A 20,264-nucleotide genomic window follows, 5' to 3' on the forward strand; every position below is an offset into this window, starting at 1 on the left:
CACACTTGTAAAGCCACTCAGGCAGTCCTCCCGAAACAGGATGAGGCAGAAAGGATGCACAGGAAGCAGCACTGAGCCCATGTGTGAAATGCTATTTAGTCATCTTCCCTCTCACTTCAGAGATCAGAATGTACCAGGTAGGCTGTGCAGTGCTAGGGACACACTTCAGTTCTGCTGAAATCCAGTCTTCCTACAACTTGTATCTGAGCAGGAGCCTTGCATTTTCAGTTCTTTGGATTTCTTTTCCCATTGCCAACCTTTTCCCAACACCTCCAGTATTCAGAATCACAATGTAGAAAAGTACAATAATGATGTTAAAGGGGCAACATAAAATGGGAGCTGTAAAAGTATTTCAGTGAGATAGAAAAGAAATTAAGAACATGTAGAGGTAGATGAGAAGAAGTGCTTAGAAAGTGGTCACATCCAAGTGGGCAGGGAAAGCAGCATGGTAACAGAATCAACTGAAGGAACTTAAAAACCCTTCTGAAAAGCAAAGACCACCACTGAGATGTAGAAGCTGAAACTGAAGTACCAATTTTAACATCCTTAGGGGTTATAAATTAAACCCAAAACAACTATCTCCTTGAAAATAAAGAAAATAGCTTTGCATTGATTTCACTGGATTTCACATAAACAGATTGCACAGAAAGAGAAAACGACAACAGCTGAATCCTCAAGAATTTAAAAAAATGTTTTCGGTTTTTCAAATTTTTTTTAATAAATGTGCTTTGTTCACAAAAGTAGTGACATAAAAGACAACAGAGATGCCAACACATGTTTTCTTCCTTTTCTTCTCCAGCACCTTGCACAGTCATAATTTTCAAATATTTCATAACCTAGAAATAATATTCTTGCACCAAAGCCAAATATACAACAACTCCTGATATCACCACTTTATTATTAAGGGAAATGTAGGTATTTATGTAAATCACACTTTCCTCCTTCACCACCATCTACTGTCCCTTGTGAAAAAAACAATTCAAACCAAAAAAGAAAAAAAAAAAAAACCCAGAAAACCAAATAACCAATAAACCCACTTTGGGCATTCAGAATGATCAGCAAGAAAACCAAGCTGTTATGAATCTCAGGTCCCTAAACCACAGTGTTGTCACCAACCTCCCAAAAAGGATTAAACGTTAAACCTTAGTATTTAAGCTATTTTGGAGGGTAAATCTTGATCTGAATTGCACTTCTTGGTGTACGAATCACAAACCAATTTACAGTAATCAATGCCAACATATGTTTGATGGTGTACTGTTTCTAATAGAGTATCAGTTAAAATATTATGTATACTTTGAAGAATGCACTTATTAACCTCCCATAAAGAGCTGAATTTACAGCAGCAATATTTTAACATGAGCACTGCTGGAACCAGTGGTTAATTGGGAAGAAAGGCTTTCAATGACAAAGATTTGAATGAAAATACTGACTAAAAGCCAATTTTGAAGGCATTGTGTACTTCATTAGAGAAGTATTCTCTGTAACAAAAAATAGCAAGTGAACCATGATTCCTGTATGTCTAACCTTAATTCTTTTTTTCTTTTTACACATCACAGTATAATTGTTTGGTTTGTATAACCCTATCATTCAGATTGAGTAATAAATTTGAATTAGGAATTTGGGAATGCTTTAAAGTTAAGAAGAGACAAAAAGCTTATGTTAAAGAATACAGCACCACAGTCCAGATCACAACGGAGTGTAAGCTGGACCAATGTGATTACTCTATGTAGGAAATACTATAAAAGAAAAACAGGTAGGCCAAACTGTGACACATTCAGTGCAATACTTCAATGGAAGGAGTAAGTTTCATTTTTGTAGCAAGCACTGTAAAACCCACACTACAACTTCAATTTATCTAGCAACTTTCATATTATGAATACAAGGTGGCAGTTTAATGGAAGATATTTCATCTTGTAAGAAGACAATAGCCAGAGAAACTGTATTAGTATTTTTTTACCAATTTTCAGAAGTCCGAAATAAATCATGATCTGGCACCTAGTTATAATCATTTACTACTAGGCACTTACATATAGATTTAAGAGCCTAACATCCAAATCTGAAAATTCTGGCCATTATTTTTAAATGGAGGAAAACCTAAGCTAGACTAATAATGAATCCTCTTTTTTTAACCACTGAACAGAATTCATTTTTCCTGCAAAAACTCACAGGTTCACTACACAAGTTAAAAACTTAATAGAAGTAAAAATGGATGTTTAATTTCTTTACAGTGCAGACCAATTTTCAGTCAGCTATGGAGTTTTTATTTAACTGAACAGAAGTCAGCTGGGTCCTAATAAGCAAACAAAAAGCAGGTGTTAAATTCTTGTGTGTGGTCTGAATTACATGGCTTTATGCAAATATGTGTATCCTTGAAAAACTTGTAGAGTTATGTTCCTTCTTACAAAATCAGTTTGTAGTCCCTGGCTAACTTAGGTCTACAAATAAGGACAATTAATGAAAAAGCTGTTTCTTTTAAAAATGCATAAATAATTTACTTTTAAAAAAAGACAAAACCCATTCTGTCCCCCAGAAAACCCAGTTGGAAAAGAATACAGAACACCATAGTTGGGCAAATACTGATACACATTAGTGCTTGTATACTCATAAAACTGCAAAACATATTCCAGCTTTGAAGTGAAACATAATTGTCTAGACGTACCATACTCCTCTGGGGGAAAAGCCTCTTCAGAAATTGCTATTTATGCAATGAAATTACACAGTATGTAGAACTATGGATGCATATATTCCAGTGTTTTGGTGTCACGTCACAAGGGCTGCAATAAACATAAAGTCAAATGTGCAAGCATTATTGTTTCTCCAGCCCAGGCTTAACCAGAGTGAAACAAATTTTGGAAGAAAAAAAGTTTTGTTCCATAATTAAGAAAGGACATTTGCAACCAAGTGTCTTAACCTATCTGCACATTTAATTAAAGTGCAAATTATTTCTTCCTACATATACTTCTCAGAAGCCCACCAACTCCAGTGCCTTAAGCTCAACCACATTGAGTTAAAATACTGAAACAACATTTAACAAATTAAATAGAATTCACACTTCACAGCACTAAAGAAAAGAATGGTACCTTTCTGGAAAAAAAAAATAGTGATACAAATCTAAAGAAAGTAACAGCAATTTATGCTATGACATGAGTCATTTGCATAAAACTTGTATTTTTTCACTTTCATACAAGAATAAATTTTAAAATTCAAAAGTAGAAAAAAATAGCAAACTCTGTAAACCTTTGCATTTTCTTTATGCAAACCATTTTTTCTGTGTTGAGCCCACGTTAGTATAGCAAAATTAGTTAAGCAAGAAGTTTGACTGAAAGGGCATTTCAACGACTACATTAACTCAGAAGCAATATCGGATCTTCTAGCTCATAGAAAGGGATAGAACTAGACTGGCTTTCTCCAGAGTCTGAGTCATAGGGAGCATCAGGCAGCTCCATAAAACCGTGAGCGAGCTGTTCATCCTCTGTGTCTGACCGAACGTAGCAGGCAGTGCTGGAGTACTCCTCATCCTCTATACTGTTGAAATCCTGTGGGATATACAACATCCCTGGGTAGTTCCTGCTAACTAAGTCACTTGTTGTTTGCAGGGAAGTTTTCCTAAATGCCATCAGGTGCATGTGAGAAAACTTGGAATACTTGAAGCGTTTAAAACCCAAGGACTCTATGGCAATTTTCCAGCTTTTCATCATCATGGCCCGGCGATTCTGATGAGATGAATCAGGAGTTATTACAAGCAATAAGCCATTTAATACCAGAAGTTCATGTGCCTTCTTGCAGCATATCCATCGTTGATAGGGTGATGGAAAGTAAGAAAGAAGGAGTGAGAAAACGACAACATGGAACAGTTCTCCAGGTAGAGAATCAATGGGATTTTTCAGTTGCTTAAGAAAGGCATCTATAGCATCTTGTGCCAGTTGAAGAGGTTGCTGAATTTGAAGATTCAGGAAGTCACATTTGTATACGCTCTGGTGGAGTGACAAAGACAGAAAACCAAATATTAAGGTTAGTTCAAAGAGCAAATACAACCAAAATCCACAGAAAAATAAATTATTCCCTTAAAACTGATTGTTCAGAGTGACGTGCTAACTTTACTCAAGAGTAAACTTTACTAACTTTACTTAAAGAGTTAAAAAGGTAATGGTCACACATATACAGTTGAAAAAAACCAATTTAGGCTGCAAGTATTTCTGAGTAGAGGAGAAACACAAATTAGTAATGCAGAAATAATGTTAAAGACAATTTCAGGACTAAGGTATGTTTCAGGTGGAATCTGTAATCAACTTAGGATAAAAATGCTGTTAAACTGGAATCTGCCACTGAAGTTTTGATACACAAGTCTTAAACTAATGTTTAAGTCCTCACAGACACTAAGAGAACAGTTATCAGTGCATCTACTGACATTTAAGAACACAAACCTACTTATGTGGATAATTTGCACAGATATTTCACACAATATTCTGAGTTGGAAGGGATCCTCAAGTATCGATATATATATTCTAATTTTTAACTCCAGTACTCTTCCACCTCTTTCTTACTTTATTTTTTTTGGTCTCAGACTATATTTACTCCAAGACAGCATCTGCTGCACACCCCAGTCTCAGTTTTCATCCTCCTACCATCTAATAATGCATGTTTCTCTCAGTGTACTTTACTCCAGGATACCAGGAAGTGAGTGCATGCTGCTTAACTAAAGAAAATATTAATCTTTTCTTGGTAAGCATTTTCCCTCTCTCTAAAAACCCATCAATGGAAATATATTTCCATATTCAACAGTTTGCATTCTCTGTATGTGAAACAGAGATTCTAAAAATTTTGAAGACATTTATCCTTTAGTTACATAACTAACATTTCAGTTCCTTTCCTTGTATTTCCACATGTCCTCCAAATTAATTGAATTATTACTCAGCTACTTAGTCTATATCCAAAGCATTTCTATATGAAGGTGGATGATATTTTTTTATTAAGGAAAGAACTATTTAACCCTCTGATCAACATTATTTAAGAAACTGGCTTTGTAAGAAGACTCTGTGCTTCAATTTGTTTTAAAAGGTACTTTAGGGTCTCGCCTAAGAAATCTGCTAAATCAGAATTTTTTACCAGTTTATTTTCTTTTCAGCTTTTACCACAACTTCTCAAGATAATTTTTTCAAGTCAGGAGATGACTTAACTACCATAATTAACCTCTGGTTGCTATTCCAAAAACCTTAAATCAGCCCAGGCAACTTCTGGCCTTAAGAGATAAATTTATTCAGAAGGTTATGGTGCTGATGCAGCTCAAAGAAGAGACATCTTCAGTACATCAGGGCCCATTAATTCTGTTTTGGAGGTAGGGCTAAGCTTATTCTAGCAGATGCATTTGACTGCTCAAACTGTACTCCCTGTCCCTCCAAGAACACCTCCTAGCCAGGCTTCAAGGTGCCCTGAGCAAACCAAAGGATCCAAGATAATCAAAGATGTTGGTGAGCCTGAGACAGGCCCAGAGTAAGCACGTGTGTCACCACTTGTGCATTAGCACTCTGGGAGCTCCTCCCATGAAGCTATGGTACTAACCCTGTCAGATGACCAGAAACTAATTATCTTATTCTTCCCTTCTGCTGGGAGAGAATCTAAAGAACTGGTTAGTACACAGAAATTGCATATGTTCCTCCACTGAATCCACAGAAGTTACTTTTTCAGGACTTTTCCCAATAAAGGTTTTGGTCACTGCACATTTAAATTGATTTTCATGAGAAGAAAATCATGTAGCTACATTTTCATGTAGCTTTCTTAGGAAAGCAGAACAACTGACTAGTAGACAGAAAAATATTAACTAGGCATACTCAAAAAATAATGTTTAGGTTCAACTCATATAATGTTAGGTACCTAGGCTGCCATTATAGTCAGTGGAGAGTTAGTCAATACACAGTGACCCAATTCACCTCACCATCAAAGAACAGAAGATATTTAGGTTTGACTATTTCTAACAGATCTTCACTGACTGTAATTAGAACTCAGAACCTGAGATGTAGACACTGAGGATCTATGTATCATAGCTAGAAATTCACTTGTCATGTATTACCATTTTAAATGCCACAGGCTCCCATTTCAGTGGCATGTGGTTTTTTTACCTCCTGTGTCACGCCCAACAGCCCTACACAGTCCTACAGCCTCCAAAGTCGTGGAAAATAATCATGATGCCTGTGTTTCAAATTAGGCAAGACGAAAACTACTCAAAGTTTGTGTTTTAGACAGAACTAACATTGAATTGCTTTTGAAAGCAATTTATCAGGCTCAAATTTTTAAAGAACATCTTTCAGTGTCTCTCAGCATATATGCAGAAATACAAATGAGGTGTTAATGGACTAAACATGGTAACAGTAACAAACTACCAGGCATTTAGCATGTAAATCACACTGCAGCAAATAAGAGAAACTTACTTTCCAGTTAACTGTATTTTTTCACCTGTACACTTCTTTTCACCTCTCCACTTCTACAGAGGGTTACCTTAGGCCACAGATTTTAATAGAGCCTGATTTCTAACTGTAAGTAGTCAAGGTGCGTATAGTCAAATGCTTTTCTGTTTTTTCTCCGAAATGTATTTCTGTGTCTTTTTTAAACATATTTATTCCACTTGATCCTTTTGCATGGTTGATAAATGCAATTAGTGCTGACAGAAGTTGGGTCAAGAGCAAAAGACAGAAAGAAGATACGATTACAGCAGAATTCAGGCATTTGAGAACCTTACTGCCTAGAGAAAATGAAGTAATTTACCCCAAATATGCTGATAAATTTGTCCTCTGAATTTTGAAAACTCAAAAATATTTCTAGCAATAAATATAAATGCTCCCTTATAGTGTACTTCTGAATATTAAATCTCCCCAGAAAAACTCACCAAATACAGTCACTGATCATTTCCTTCTGTCAGTGAATGCAGCTTCTGAGAAGCTCTTGTCTAAGCACAAGCCTACTTAATAATTATTTATACCTTTTAGATCCAAGGAGTCATCTGAAATACTGTTAAAAGATGGCTAGTAAAATTTTCAAGATTTTAAAGATTAATAATGCCACAGCTCTGGGAAAAAATTGTATTTTTAAAACAAAACACAACTAGGACTCTAGAGCCTGTAAGCATGTAAAAAGCATGTAAGTATTAAACATACTCTTTTACAGCTATTTTGAGGCATTCCACAAATTTGAAGATCAAGTTTATACTAAATACAGCAAACATTACATACCTCAACAGCTGGAACAATGTCTATGCCAACTGTCAGAAATTCTTCAAACTTCAGAAATGGATTAAAGCAGCTACCAACATCAAGTAATCTGATCTTTCCCAGGGAGTGAAGGAACCTAAGAAGTAGCAAGAATTAAGTTTTATCAAATGTAATTTTTAAAGCTGTATTCTGAGTTACAACTTCAGGTAACTAATGCAAAAGATTCTCAGAGAACACCACAGTAGTGACTGACAGAAGTGAATACCTTACTTCAATTGCTGAGTTACCTAAAGAACCAAGATCCATCAATACAAGCAGGTGGTCCTCAAGCAGAAGTGTTTTGTTCAGAGAAGGTGCAATAACTATGCACTCTGCACTTGTAGCAAGTAAATAAAAAGGCAAACTGTGTGTTTACTAGACAGACTCTCATAATGTTTTGTGTTTCTCACTTAACTTTTTGTAGTATTTACTGATTTTGAAGTCACACTAGACACCAGAATTAAAGTTTCATGAGTTGAAAAGGGAAACAGAGAACAACTACATAAACAGCATCATTTACAGGGCTGCAATTTTAAAAAATTCCATGGTGATTTGTAACATCTTGGAATATCCAAAATCCATTAACAGAGGCAAACAAAGTCACAGCTTTCACAGGGACTTCACAAAGATGAGAATGCTAATAACATTTCAAAAATAAAATGTTTTTTGCTTCAAGTTTCTGTAGCCAAAACCAACTGGCATCTCCAAAATGTAACTTGTCATGTTTCTGGGAAAGGCTCAGCCCTGGAGAGACAGATAACTGCAAAAAACTTTCAGAAACAGAGGTGCAGGGCCAATGCAGTAAAACCAAGCCATGGCTATACTCATAGCAACAACAAAGCAGAAAAGAAAGAAAAGCATCTGAGCAGCAGTAAGAGATCTGGGCTCTCTGGGCTCCTTCTAGACTCCCAGTAACCTACCAGAGAGAGGATGTTGGAAAAGCAAGATAAAATGTCTTGTTGCATTTGGAAAAACAATGGCAAATTATTTTACTTTTACATAGCACAGAAGATTTCTAGGGCACACTTCTCTCAAAATACCACCATGACCAAGACAAAGAGTGCAACAATTACCTTTAAGCTAAAGCTGCAAACATTACCAAGCTGCCTCCTAAGTCAATCAGTACTGAGTGAGTTTTCAGAATGAAGATGAAAGCAACAATTTTTCCAGACTTGGAACAGGAATTTGGATACTGTGTAGGCAGATCCTAGTAGCCATAAATCACAAACATGGTTGGAAGTCAAATCAGAGATCTTTTCCCACATAAGGGTAGTTTGTGGTTTCTCAGACCAGTGTATTTCCTTGTCTAGCAAATGGAGACATTAATGGCAGATCCCTCCTCACTCAAACACAAAAATATATGCCTACATGAATGCTTACATTCTATATGAGAGTCTAATATAGTAACACCAAATCAATGGACACATGGGATCACAGGAAGCATAACAAGAGGAAACTGGATACTACGGTGCAGAGAGGACTTCCCATGAAAAAGAGAGAGCCTCTAGAGATCTAAACATGTTCCCTTTAAATGGTTCAATGAAATACTTGTACAGATTGAAATTAAGCAGGAAATCCCAGAAGCCTCTAATTTCCAGGACAGTCACTTCACCTGTGGTACAGAGAAAAGATCACTATGATGTATTCTGTCTTCCTATTTACAAAAACTACCTTATTTATATATATTTATAAATTACTTGAGAGAGGATTATATGTGGGATGAACAGAATTATTGTCTTCACACCTACCAGAGCAAAACAAAGAGTCACCGGCTTAGTCATACCGATAGACAAACCCACACTCTTGTAGTGCTACATGACCAGAATGGAGTGACAGTCTTTGAACGCTGTGCGTAGGTTCCCCGTATCCCCTGGACCAACTTTCAGACTTCACTATAGAGCAGTGAAGCTACATGCTAAAGCATTTCAGGAGAGATCTCTGTTTTATGTAATACACAATCCATTTTCTTTCTGATAAACTCTGTAATTTCTTCTGTAAGGCATCAAGAAAAGGAATTTTGATTTCTCTGGGCAGTAACTTAGACCAGTTAGGCCTTGTTGTTCAAGGTCTATATGGCTACTAAGAACTTACTACCATTTGTAGCTTACTCAGGTATATATTATAAAACTTGCCTTTGCCAGGTATGTCTTACGAGGTGTGTATATTTTTAAACTTCTGAGAATGAAAGTAATCATCAGCACTGCCTATACTAACAAATGCTTTAAAATAATTTATAAAACTTCTCTATTAACTCCTTTCTGTACACATTAGAACAAAAGGGAGGCTAGAAACAACTGGTAGCAAGAAATCAGGTGAAGTTAGCTCTGCAACAGCCACTATTAACTGCAGAAAGTATGGAGACAGAGATCAAAGAGAGAACCAATGCTTTGTCCTGACAATGCCTCCCACTGCTAGAAAGCTTTAAAGTAAATATGATCATCAAACCTATTGATTTAAACAAACATGAGAGACACAGAAGACACCAGCTCCTAAGGACAGACATAGCTACTAATAACATTAGTAACATGTCATTCTTTCCCTAACTTATCCTACACTTTCAAGTAAGTGCTGATCACAGCAGACATGCTACAGTAAAGGAAAAAACCCTCTTTACACAATAGAAAAAACACTACCGCAAGAAGTTCTAAGAACTAAACTATAAAGAATATGAAACAATTCATAAGTATAACTTTTATAGATTCTATGCTTGTGCATTCATTATTTCACTGTACCTGCAAAATATGAATTTTTTTCCATCAGACATGAATAGTCACAAACATGACACATTATTTAGGAAAAAAAATGGAGGGTGGGACTTCAGAAATAATAAAGTTAGTCTTGGATACCAAAAATAAAATTCTTGCTTGGGTGAAGGTCACAAACAAAATTAAAACTGTTGTTTGGAAAATACCTCAAGGATACTACAAGTTCTGCAGAGCCAGTCATCAGAAAGCTAGTACATTAAAAGTTAAGGGTTGTAATTCCAAATTGCTTTTGAAGTGTGTAATTGGAATCAAGAGCTTCTCTGCAATTATTTATGAAGAGAAAGTTTTAAGTACTCTGATATTTACATTTGGCACTTAGTACTTACATAAGCAATTGACTTTTCAACAGTGCTGAACAGCCATTAGATTCTAACTTAATTAACATCTCCCTTATTTCACCTCAAGGTTTAATATAAATTGCATTGCACACCAATGACATACTAAAGTGAAATTGCTTTAGCACTGAAATGAAGATGACTAAGTTGTCATTCTCAAGCAATTTTTTATGGCATTCACCAAAATATACTACAACATAAACAGCTCTTGAAATGTATATATTCACATGAAAATTGCCCTTCTTAGCTATTAAAAATACATCAGACTGATCGAACATGTTCTGGGGAAAAAAACATCAGGGGAAGTTTTAACACTCAAAAAAGGGGGAAAAAAAGTCAAAACACGTAAAACTTACTCTTCTGTCACAGCTTCATGATTTGTCAAGCCTAAGTTTGGCAAAGGATCTTCAATCTTGGGAGTTTGAGGAACATTTAATGCTGGAGTGGTTTTAGAAGCAAGAAGTGCTCTTTTTTCATCTTTCTCAAGTGCTTTTCTTTTTCCACCATTCTGAAAATATTCTCGGCATACACTGAAAAGACAAAAAGAAAAATTCCCCAGGAAAACTGAATGCTCTTGTTAGTCACTACTACAGCTAAGATACACACCAGAGGGTTAAGAGATCAAGTGCTGTCAACTTTTAAACAAATCTGAGTTTTATTTCAAATTTGTTAAGTCAGCTTTAAAAAAAGATGTGATACATCCAACAGTATGAGTGGTGGGTTGATGGGGTTTTTCGCCCCCCCAAATTATGTCATAAGTCACAGCTGAGTATACATTTAAGTTTTTTTAATCTGGATAGACATTTAGAGTAAGACAGCAGAATTCTTGTCAGAACATCACCAGAAGGTAAACTTCAGCTCAGTTCTCCACTATAGTGCAAAGAGTTATGAACTAGCTCCCTGTCAACACAAGGTTTTGAAATGTGTTTCTTGCTGGCACATAAACTAGGGGAAAAGAAACCTAATCCAGATTTATGCACAAACTTACATTTTCATTTTAATTGAGTTTGACTGGTCATTTTTTGTTTTAAGTAACAGACAGCAGCTGTATTCCTGTCAAAGACTTATTTTAGCTTTCAGTTTTACCCCATATTTACTTACTTTTCTTATAGGAACTAAAACAAAATAATTAATCATACTTGAACAGAAATATTAGCCAGTTTAAAGAAATTAATGTTACAAAAGAAGTTAAACAGCACTTGTGTTCTTCAATCAGTAGTCAGCATTAGTGTATGAGAACTAAGCACTGTGTTTGAGAAAAACTGAATTTCATCCACAAAATATAACTGGAAAAAATTGTTGCTGTGAAATTAAAAAGCCGGGTTCACCCTGCACAATTCAGATAAATTAAATCTGCCATCCAAGTATTTGCACGAAAATTTCAGAAATAATCCTTGTTTTAATAATCTTTTCTGAACAACTCATTTTTGTGATGCTTTCTTGAAATTCACTCCATTTTCCTCTAACAAAACTGCAGAGGTTTGAAGGAACATTCCACAAAAAATAAATTCAAGTGTAGTTTAATAATATCTTATACAAAGCAGGAACAAGATAATGACACTTCACATCATAGATTTAAGGATGGACACATTGGTAAAATGGTGCATTTAAATCACAAATAGTGACAAAGACTTGGAATACACAGGGCTAATCTAAGGTTTGGTGATATTTTAGCCATCAAATATACCCAGTCTCTTCGTTACATAAGATGTGAAGGACAACAAAAAAAAATGTCATTGGAGTGGCATTGAGTTTCTTAGATGGAAACATACACAAACAGGCACAGTTAGAAATAACTTTACCCCAAGATAGCTAGGAAAGAAGTGCCTTGAGTCAGAAATTCTGTGTAATCATAGAATGGGTCAGGTTAGAAGGGACCTCAGAGGGTCATCTGATCTAAGCTCCCTGCTCAAGTAGTGTCATCCCAGAGCACATGGCACAGGATTGCATCCAGAGGGTTCTGGAATATTTTCAGTGAGGAATATTCTACCTTTCTGTGCAGTTTGTTCCAGTGCTCAGTCACCTGCAGAGCAAAGAACTTCTCTTTTAGGTAGAACCTCTGTGTATCAGTTTCTGCCTGTTGCCTTTTGTCCCACTGGCTGGCATGACCAAGCAGAGCCTGGATCCATCCTCCTGACACCCTCCCTTCAGATACTGATAGACATTGATGAGGTCCCCTCTCCATTGTCTCTTCTTGAGACTGAAATGGCCCAAATCCCTCAGCCTTTCCTCATAAGACAGATGCTCCAGTCTAGGTTGCAATACTACCAGACATACAGACTGCAAAATTATAGCAACCCCACCCATTAGAGACGGCACGTATGGAAAGAAAACAACTCTAAAACAAAGTATAACAAGTTTTTTTTTCAGCAGGAATAAGATTTTAAGGAGATCAATAAACAAATGAGAACACCAGAAAAAAACAGTTGCATTACTGCTGGTATACTAATTAAAGTGTATTTTACACATTGTACTATTTATTTATAAGCATAGGATCAATTTAGAACTATTTAGTTCTGTGTATCAATTAGTCAAAGAAATGAAACTTGAAAAGAAAAATTTTTGTCCATTTATCAGCTACTGCGCCACTTTGTTAGCACCCTGTAGTCTCTATTTTTATTCTAAGTCTTTTTTTCTCATTATGCATCTTAAAACATCCATAATCAACAGCAGTTTAAGTAGTGTTGCACTGACATGCAAGACATGAGAGAATTCTCAAGCTTGGAAGAATGTTTTCTTTGTCTTCTCATCTATTCATGTTATCAACCTTTTAATTCCCTAGAAGCTGGTATGCTACCCAGCTTAACACTTAATGAGCACGGGAGAACCACCTACTTGTAAAGTGCCAATTCATCTTGTCACTGAGAAGCCATTTCTTCCTCATTCTTGGTACTGATGCAAATGAGTGTTTCTTCCGTCTTTCTACCTCTAACCATGTCAACTGAGTTCTCATAATTCTGTATTTTTCCTAACAGACATTCCTCATTTACACATAAGACACTACCAAGTTAACAATAAAGAGAAGCATCTCCTACTTTTTCATTTTCCCAGGTGGACAACTGGCCAATGCCACAGGAAGGCCCAAGAATGGATACAGTTCTTCACATTCCGATCCCAGGGTCTGCATACTGGTGTAGTACCACAGGGTACCAAGGAACCCCAGCCAAATCCACCAAATCCCAACAAAAAACCTCAGATCACACTGCACTTCATAGCCACTGAGGGTTATCCTCCCTTTACACTTTTCTGATGTCACAGTCATTCTGGCATGATTACTACATGTTGCCCTTTTGGCTCTGAGCTCTCAGAGGAGTTGCCTATGTACTCCTCCTGTAAGTGACCTTCACACTTCCTGTGGGGTAACAGCAAGCACAGGGGCACTCACTGCACTGGCAGCTAGCAGAAATAATGCACTCTGTAGTTTACCCCAAGGTAACGTGCTGATGCAGCCAGATGTTGAACTTCACAGCCATTAAAGCCATCACTGATCACCCTGGTTTTGAGTCTGCAGTTATAAAAGACTCTACATTTAACAACTGTCTCAAGTAAGAAACAGAGCATCTCAATTATCTACAAAGCAAATATGAAGGAATCTATTTTATAATTCTAAAATCTGACACGGCTCCATTTTTAACTGACAAACATTCAGTCTGTGATGACACAATATTAGCTCTACAATTAACACACCTGCTTATGAAGAATTGTGCAATGTAAATGCTATCTGAGCTGATACTTACTACAGTTCACACGAACTGCAAAATAAATATTTCAGGTCTAAACTGTTTCAGTTTCCTAGATGAGAGACAGGTTAGGTTTCTGGGAGAAGTGTGAAGTTAATGTCTTTGCTTTAAAAAAGAAATCAAAAAATCAAGTCTTTATATTTCCTCAGTGAAACTTATTTTCCATATTTCAAATATTAAATGATAAATAACCTGTTCCAGTTGACTCCCCCGCTTTGTCTGCCATTTGGGTTGGACACAAAGTGTCAGCAAAAGCCAATATGAATGCATAAGATTTTGTTAATCAAACATTCAACTGGCCATCAACCAGGAGCCCCAGGTCCCTTTACGGTGCTGCTTTCCAGTATTTCATTCCCCAGTCCATCCTTACATCCAGGGTTGCCCCATCCTAGGTGTAGAATATAGCACTTGTGTTTGTTAAAATTCATATTGTTTGTGATTGCCCAGCCCTCTAATTTGTTGAGGTTTCTCTGGAGGGCGTATCTGCCTTCAAGGGAGTTAACAGCTCCTTACAATTTACTATCATCAGCAAACAATGTGTTTAACAGCAAAACATTAAGACGGTCATATAAATGTGAACATTGTCCTTTCCCATTTAAAATGGTTCCCCTCCTGCTGTTTCTTCCACCTTCCTCAGTTCCATTCTCCTTGCAGTGAATTGCTCAACTAATTGCAATCATCAAAAAAACCTGCAAAACAGTGTGGAAGGGACTTGCAAACACTCATTCATTTAATCTTCCTATTAAACAGGATCAGCTTTCCAGTTCTAGCAGAGATCTGTTATTCTCAAAGATCCTCTAACAGATTACTTAGCCTTCTCTTCTTTTGACTAGAGAGCTCCAGTTTCTAGAAAAGAACACCAAGGCTTTTGTGGAAAAAACAGAAGGCTTTTGATAATTTCTTTATCTTTCTTGGAGTTGAGCTGCTGTTTGTTATTTTTTAAATGCAGTGGCCAAGGTGATATTTTGGCTAATAGCAATGCTAAATTAAGTCAGAGTAGCACTTTACATATCTTGTGGACAATCTCATTAACACACTTAAGTATGATATTTGCCTCTACTGCAAAAGCATCCATGACCACTTCATATTCAGTTTATGGCCTGCTTCAGAATCCAAAGAGTTTTTTGAAAGACTGACACAATCAATTATTCTCGAGCCTTTATTTGTAGAGCTGATATTTAATATAGTAGATAATGTCTAGTATAGTTTATAACAGCAATAATTTTAATTCTGCTCTCAGAGTGAAAGTTCCTGTCTCTTTGGTCTCATTTCCAAATTTAATAAATACACTTTACTCCAGCAGACTGCTAATAAAAGTATTAATTAGTTATGGATACAGAGACACACTCTGACAGAATCCTTCTCAGTAAATCACATTTTTAAGATAAGCCTCTCACAACTATTCTCAGCAAATGTTTCCAAACAGTTCTGTACTCACCTGTCATTAATATCATCAGAACTGTATTTCTTTACTCATTAAACAGTCAAAAGACTTTTTTAAAAAGTGCAGGTCTAGATAGTGTTTTGTCATGATAATTAGAAGATTTTATTTTTTGCTCTTTAAAAAAAACAGTCAAGTCAACACAAGTCTTAACACTGAGGCAAAAGCAACAGAAAGAAGCAAACCTGCTAGTCTGGCTTATTCTGTTCTAACTAGAACCAGAACAGGCTGGCATTCATTGTGTGTACAAAGGTTCACCAGCCTATCTATGCCAGCAAAAATCAAAGAGTTACAACAATTATTCAGGGTAAACACTACCCTAATGTGTTTTGTTTAAGTTTTGTGTTGTAGTATAAATGAAAGAGAAACAGAAGTGTTAATTTGCAAATATCACTTGCTACTCGCTTTCAATTTTCTAAATGTATATAAAGGAAGGAAGGAATAAACAGTTGAGTGTTGCCCAGGCTTTTTACACCACCACTCAGGGGATCACAAATGTGGATCTGAAAGCAGATAAAGTTTTAATCCCTCTTCTCCCATCCCTCTCCCCACTTAACAGTTCTGTAATGTGTTCCTGAAACAATAAACAAAATTGGCTCTATACAACTCAGCATATGGCCACCAGCACAGTCTATCAGGTACTGCTTTCCATTTTTTACAGTTTCTGGAGTCTGGATACATGTTCTTTAAATCAACACTAATGAAGAAGTTAAACAGTAAGTTTTATGTCATCTGGTTTAAGAGTTAATATCAGATTTTTTCCCAGTGTCTTCAACAAAAAGGCTTTTGAAAGAAAAACAAATTTGTTATTCTTGATCCTGAGAAGCATGCATAGCTTCTCTAGTGGTTATTCTATGCTATCTGATTTATTTTATCAGTTCCTAGGAGAATACAAGGAAAAATGAAGGAAGAACAAAAACTCAAAGTCTTTTGTACTTTTTTTCCCTTTTAACTAGAGAAAAAAACGCTTCTCAGTTTCAGATCACTGAAAAGATCGTCCTTCAAGTTAAAACAAAACGCAGTCTTCTTTCTTCAGGAGACATACACGGGTGCTTCCAATCTATTTTCAGCACTCCACTCATAAATTAAAATTCATCTAATATGAAACAGCTACCTTCCTGCTGTCATGGTAACAGTGATAAGCACTGAGCAAAAGCTTTCACCTAAGGCTCAGGCCAAGTTCTCTTGCATGCAATTCTGCACCCGGGCACAAGGCGGAGTAACAGCAATGGGACCTGCCACCTGCACCACACGTCTTGGGCCCGTGAGAAGGAACAAAAAATTGCAGAACACAAAGTCAATCTGATATATTTTGGTATTTAGCAATCCAGACCTCTGTATAATCTGAGAAGTTAAAAGAACTCTCTCTTTTTCTGCTAATGTAAAGACTCCCAGTCCCTTGAGTTTGCAAACTGAAAAGCTATGTGCTTTATCTGAAGCTTTATACCAAGACAAAGCATTTTAGCATCTCTTAGTGGGTGGATTTTCTTCTTAATATGAGCTCAGGCTGCAAAGCCCAAACTGGACATTTACTTCAATGTTTACCTTGTAAGTGATCTATAACACAAACCAAGTGGGAGCCCCAAAACCTTCATATATATAAGTCATCACTGTCCACAAGAAACATTATCCTGTCCTACAGGATAATGAACAAACTTGCCACAAGCTATAGGCTTACTGCTTAGCTGAAATAAAAGTAATGCACAGCTCTATTTAAAATGTTTCAAATATTAGCTGACAATCAAATTGTAAGAAAATACCAAGTAATGTTCCATGGAATATGCCCTGGGTCCAGTACAACTATTTTTTTCCACAGATAACCTGAACTGTGGGTCAGTTTCAGTTCCTCATAAATGATCTGAGAGTGATGCCAAATCAGGGCAGGGTGGGAGGAAGATGCTGCAAGAAATTGCACTATTAGAATTCAATATGATTCAAGGGAGTGTAATGTAGTAAAGAGAAATATAAGTACCAGCATTTCCACAGAAGTAAAGAATAGCACAAATACAAGTAAACAACTAGCAACTCAGGAAGCCTGGAACACAGAAATAGGCAGCAGGGGATCACAAAAGAGCAAAAGTCAGCACCATGCCAATTACAAAAAAACCATACAAGCACACAAACAAAAGAACAGAACAAAAAAAGCCAAACAAGACCCAAAACCAACAAAATATCAAATTCCCACCAAACAAAGTCAATAGCATAAATGAGAGTCTACTACAATCTCAATAAAATCTATTTGATTTAACCCTGCAAAGCCATTGAAACCCTCAGTCCATTTTTGGGCTTAGTTCTTTATAACTGAGACACCTCTCACATAACTGGGATACAGATACACAAAGCATGTCCAGAAAGGCATCTAGAAAGAAACACTTAGCTATGACTTCTTTTTCTAAGCTAAAGAATAAAACATTGGTAAGTAAAGGAATGGTTTTCAAATATTTACCAGTCTATGCCAGGGAAAAAACCTCAGCTTATTATTACTTGCTCCATCTCCAGAAGCCACAGAAGAGCTCAAGCTGCCACCAAGATCAAGTGTCTCACAGTCAATTCCTTCTTCTCTTTTTTGTTTTATGGGCTCAAGAGAATTTAAATTTAGCAATACCACATCTACTGCTCTTTGCTCAGCACTTTGCAACACTCACCTGCAGGACCTACAGACTGGCACACAAGATTACTTTCTGGTTTTCTGAAGTCATTCCCTTCCCAATGGCAAGACCATTGATACATTCTCTTCCCATTTAAATCTCAGCAGCATTTTGTTTTATTCTGCTGTACAGATACTGTGGTATGTCTTGGATGCCAACTCTATGCAGGAATTCTGAATGACCAACATCTCTCCTCTTTTTACTATTTATTTTCCTCAGGGACTGAAATAGTTTAGTGCCTCATTTCATGACTTGACAATTCAGATAGCCCAACAAAAACTGGATGTTTATCACAAATAGGAATTTTAGAGTTTCAAACACATTTAAAACAAGTTTCACAGGGGTAAAATCTGTCACAGGAGATTAAGAACTGAAAATTAAGCACCAGAGATCTGCATGTAGAGATCAAACACTATTATATGTACAAATCAAACCAAACCCCTGAAAATTAAACTTCAGTTACACTCATTGCATTTACTCAGCTTAGGTTCAGAAGCATGGAAAATTACTTCATAGATTTATCTGCAAACAGCTTCAGTATTTGAGAAAAAATAGTTTGCTGAAAATACTTCAAAAAAGGATCACCTAATAACAAAACACTTAATAAGCTATTTCCTTAGTAAGCTGGAATACTAAGAAGGTATTTCTTTAAGAAAGCAATAAATTATTAATATGCTATAGGACAAATGTTAAATATTGGCAAAAACTAAAAAAACAATTAAGCTTCACATTATAAATAACTACAAGTAAAAACGTGCAATTGCATGTTTCAAATACATTATTTACCTGCAACACCATTCAATTCGGCCTTCCCCTTCACAAGTTTTTGCCCAGTGATTATCTGCAAGGTTTTTCATTGCCACAGCATATTCACACAGAGTTTCCTCATCCTCACAATGCTCACGCCAGATCTTATCAAAGTCTCCCACTAAACAAAACAGAACAAAAAAATTGCACATCAGATACAAAGTCTCTCATTATCTCCATGGCAAAATCCCCGTCCAGTTTAAAAGTTACATAATGCACCAAGAGCTTACTTTACCTGCACATAACAAAAACAAATTCTCCTTTCTGTAGTCATAAACACAAAATTCCAAGTTTTGGGGCAGGAAGAGGCTGTCAGGTACTTGAGAAACTAGAAATATCAGTACATGGATTTTGTTCCATTTGTTCTGTGACATTAAAGTCCCTGGGAAGTTTTGCTTTCAGGTTTCTGTGCATGAGCATTTAACATGACAAAATTTTAGAAATGAAAGATTTAAAAGTTTCTGTCAACATTCACATCCATGGCAAGTACCGTAGGTGACATTACATGAAAAAGCCATGAAAGTTAAACCCACAGTATAGATTTCTTTGGGGATACTGAAAAACAAATTCCAACTCTCATTGACTGCTGTCTAATCCAGCCAGGCCCAGTAAATTAGCATCTAGTACTGAAGAATCAAATCAACTATGATCAGGAAATCTCAGACAAATTCCTTTGCTGATCTCTAGGGACAGATTTATTTCCATGCTCCTCACCTCACTGTAAAGAAGTCTTGCAGGTTAAGTTCTGGCTCTTCAGAGTAATTAAACATTATGTTTTTCCTTCTTTGCTATTAAAGCATCCACTTCTCCTAGCCTGCTTTACATAATGCACTGCTAAACAAAACCAAGATAAACGCTAGTCATGGCTAGCTCATTTCCTATACAGCATGCAAACCCTTGGTGTACCTTACTGAAAGGATATTTCTGCCCAAAGAAAGATGCTTTCCTGGTATGATGTCCACTAATTTCTTTTGTGTTTCTTAACCACAAATGTGTGTACATATCTAGAATATATGCCAATCTGTAGAATAAAAATATGTACTGATTTTGAACTTACAAGCTAATACAGCTAAAAATAACTTTTCAAGAACACAGCTATATTTTAAGCTTTAACTTGGACAAACAACACACTTTTCACAACATGGTTCCATCTTGTAGCATCTTTATATGAGAAGGAAATACTTTGAAAGTATATCAGCCATAACCTAATAATAAATGTCTGTTAAAGCCTGAAAGTAGCTTACAGTATGACCTGTCCTCACACCAGTAAGAGACTGCTGCTTCTAA

At 36.3% G+C, this 20,264-nt stretch overlaps 1 protein-coding gene across 1 annotated transcript in view; it reads right to left on the reverse strand.

The window, feature by feature from the left end:
• Nucleotides 1–677: 677 nt before the first annotated feature.
• The window catches only part of SAMTOR (S-adenosylmethionine sensor upstream of mTORC1), a 30,804-nt gene continuing 11,217 nt past the window's right edge, over nucleotides 678–20,264 (reverse strand). The window contains exons 2-5 of the mRNA XM_074539905.1: nucleotides 18,957–19,098; nucleotides 10,698–10,871; nucleotides 7,224–7,338; nucleotides 678–3,974 (exon numbers count right to left, since the gene is read on the reverse strand). Coding sequence (XP_074396006.1) covers nucleotides 3,345–3,974; nucleotides 7,224–7,338; nucleotides 10,698–10,871; nucleotides 18,957–19,098 — 1,061 coding nt within the window. The 3' untranslated portion in view covers nucleotides 678–3,344. The remainder of the gene's footprint in view (nucleotides 3,975–7,223; nucleotides 7,339–10,697; nucleotides 10,872–18,956; nucleotides 19,099–20,264) is intronic.

This window comes from Zonotrichia albicollis, chromosome 4, assembly GCF_047830755.1.
Source record: "Zonotrichia albicollis isolate bZonAlb1 chromosome 4, bZonAlb1.hap1, whole genome shotgun sequence".
In the NCBI taxonomy this organism is placed as follows: Eukaryota; Metazoa; Chordata; class Aves; order Passeriformes; family Passerellidae; genus Zonotrichia; species Zonotrichia albicollis.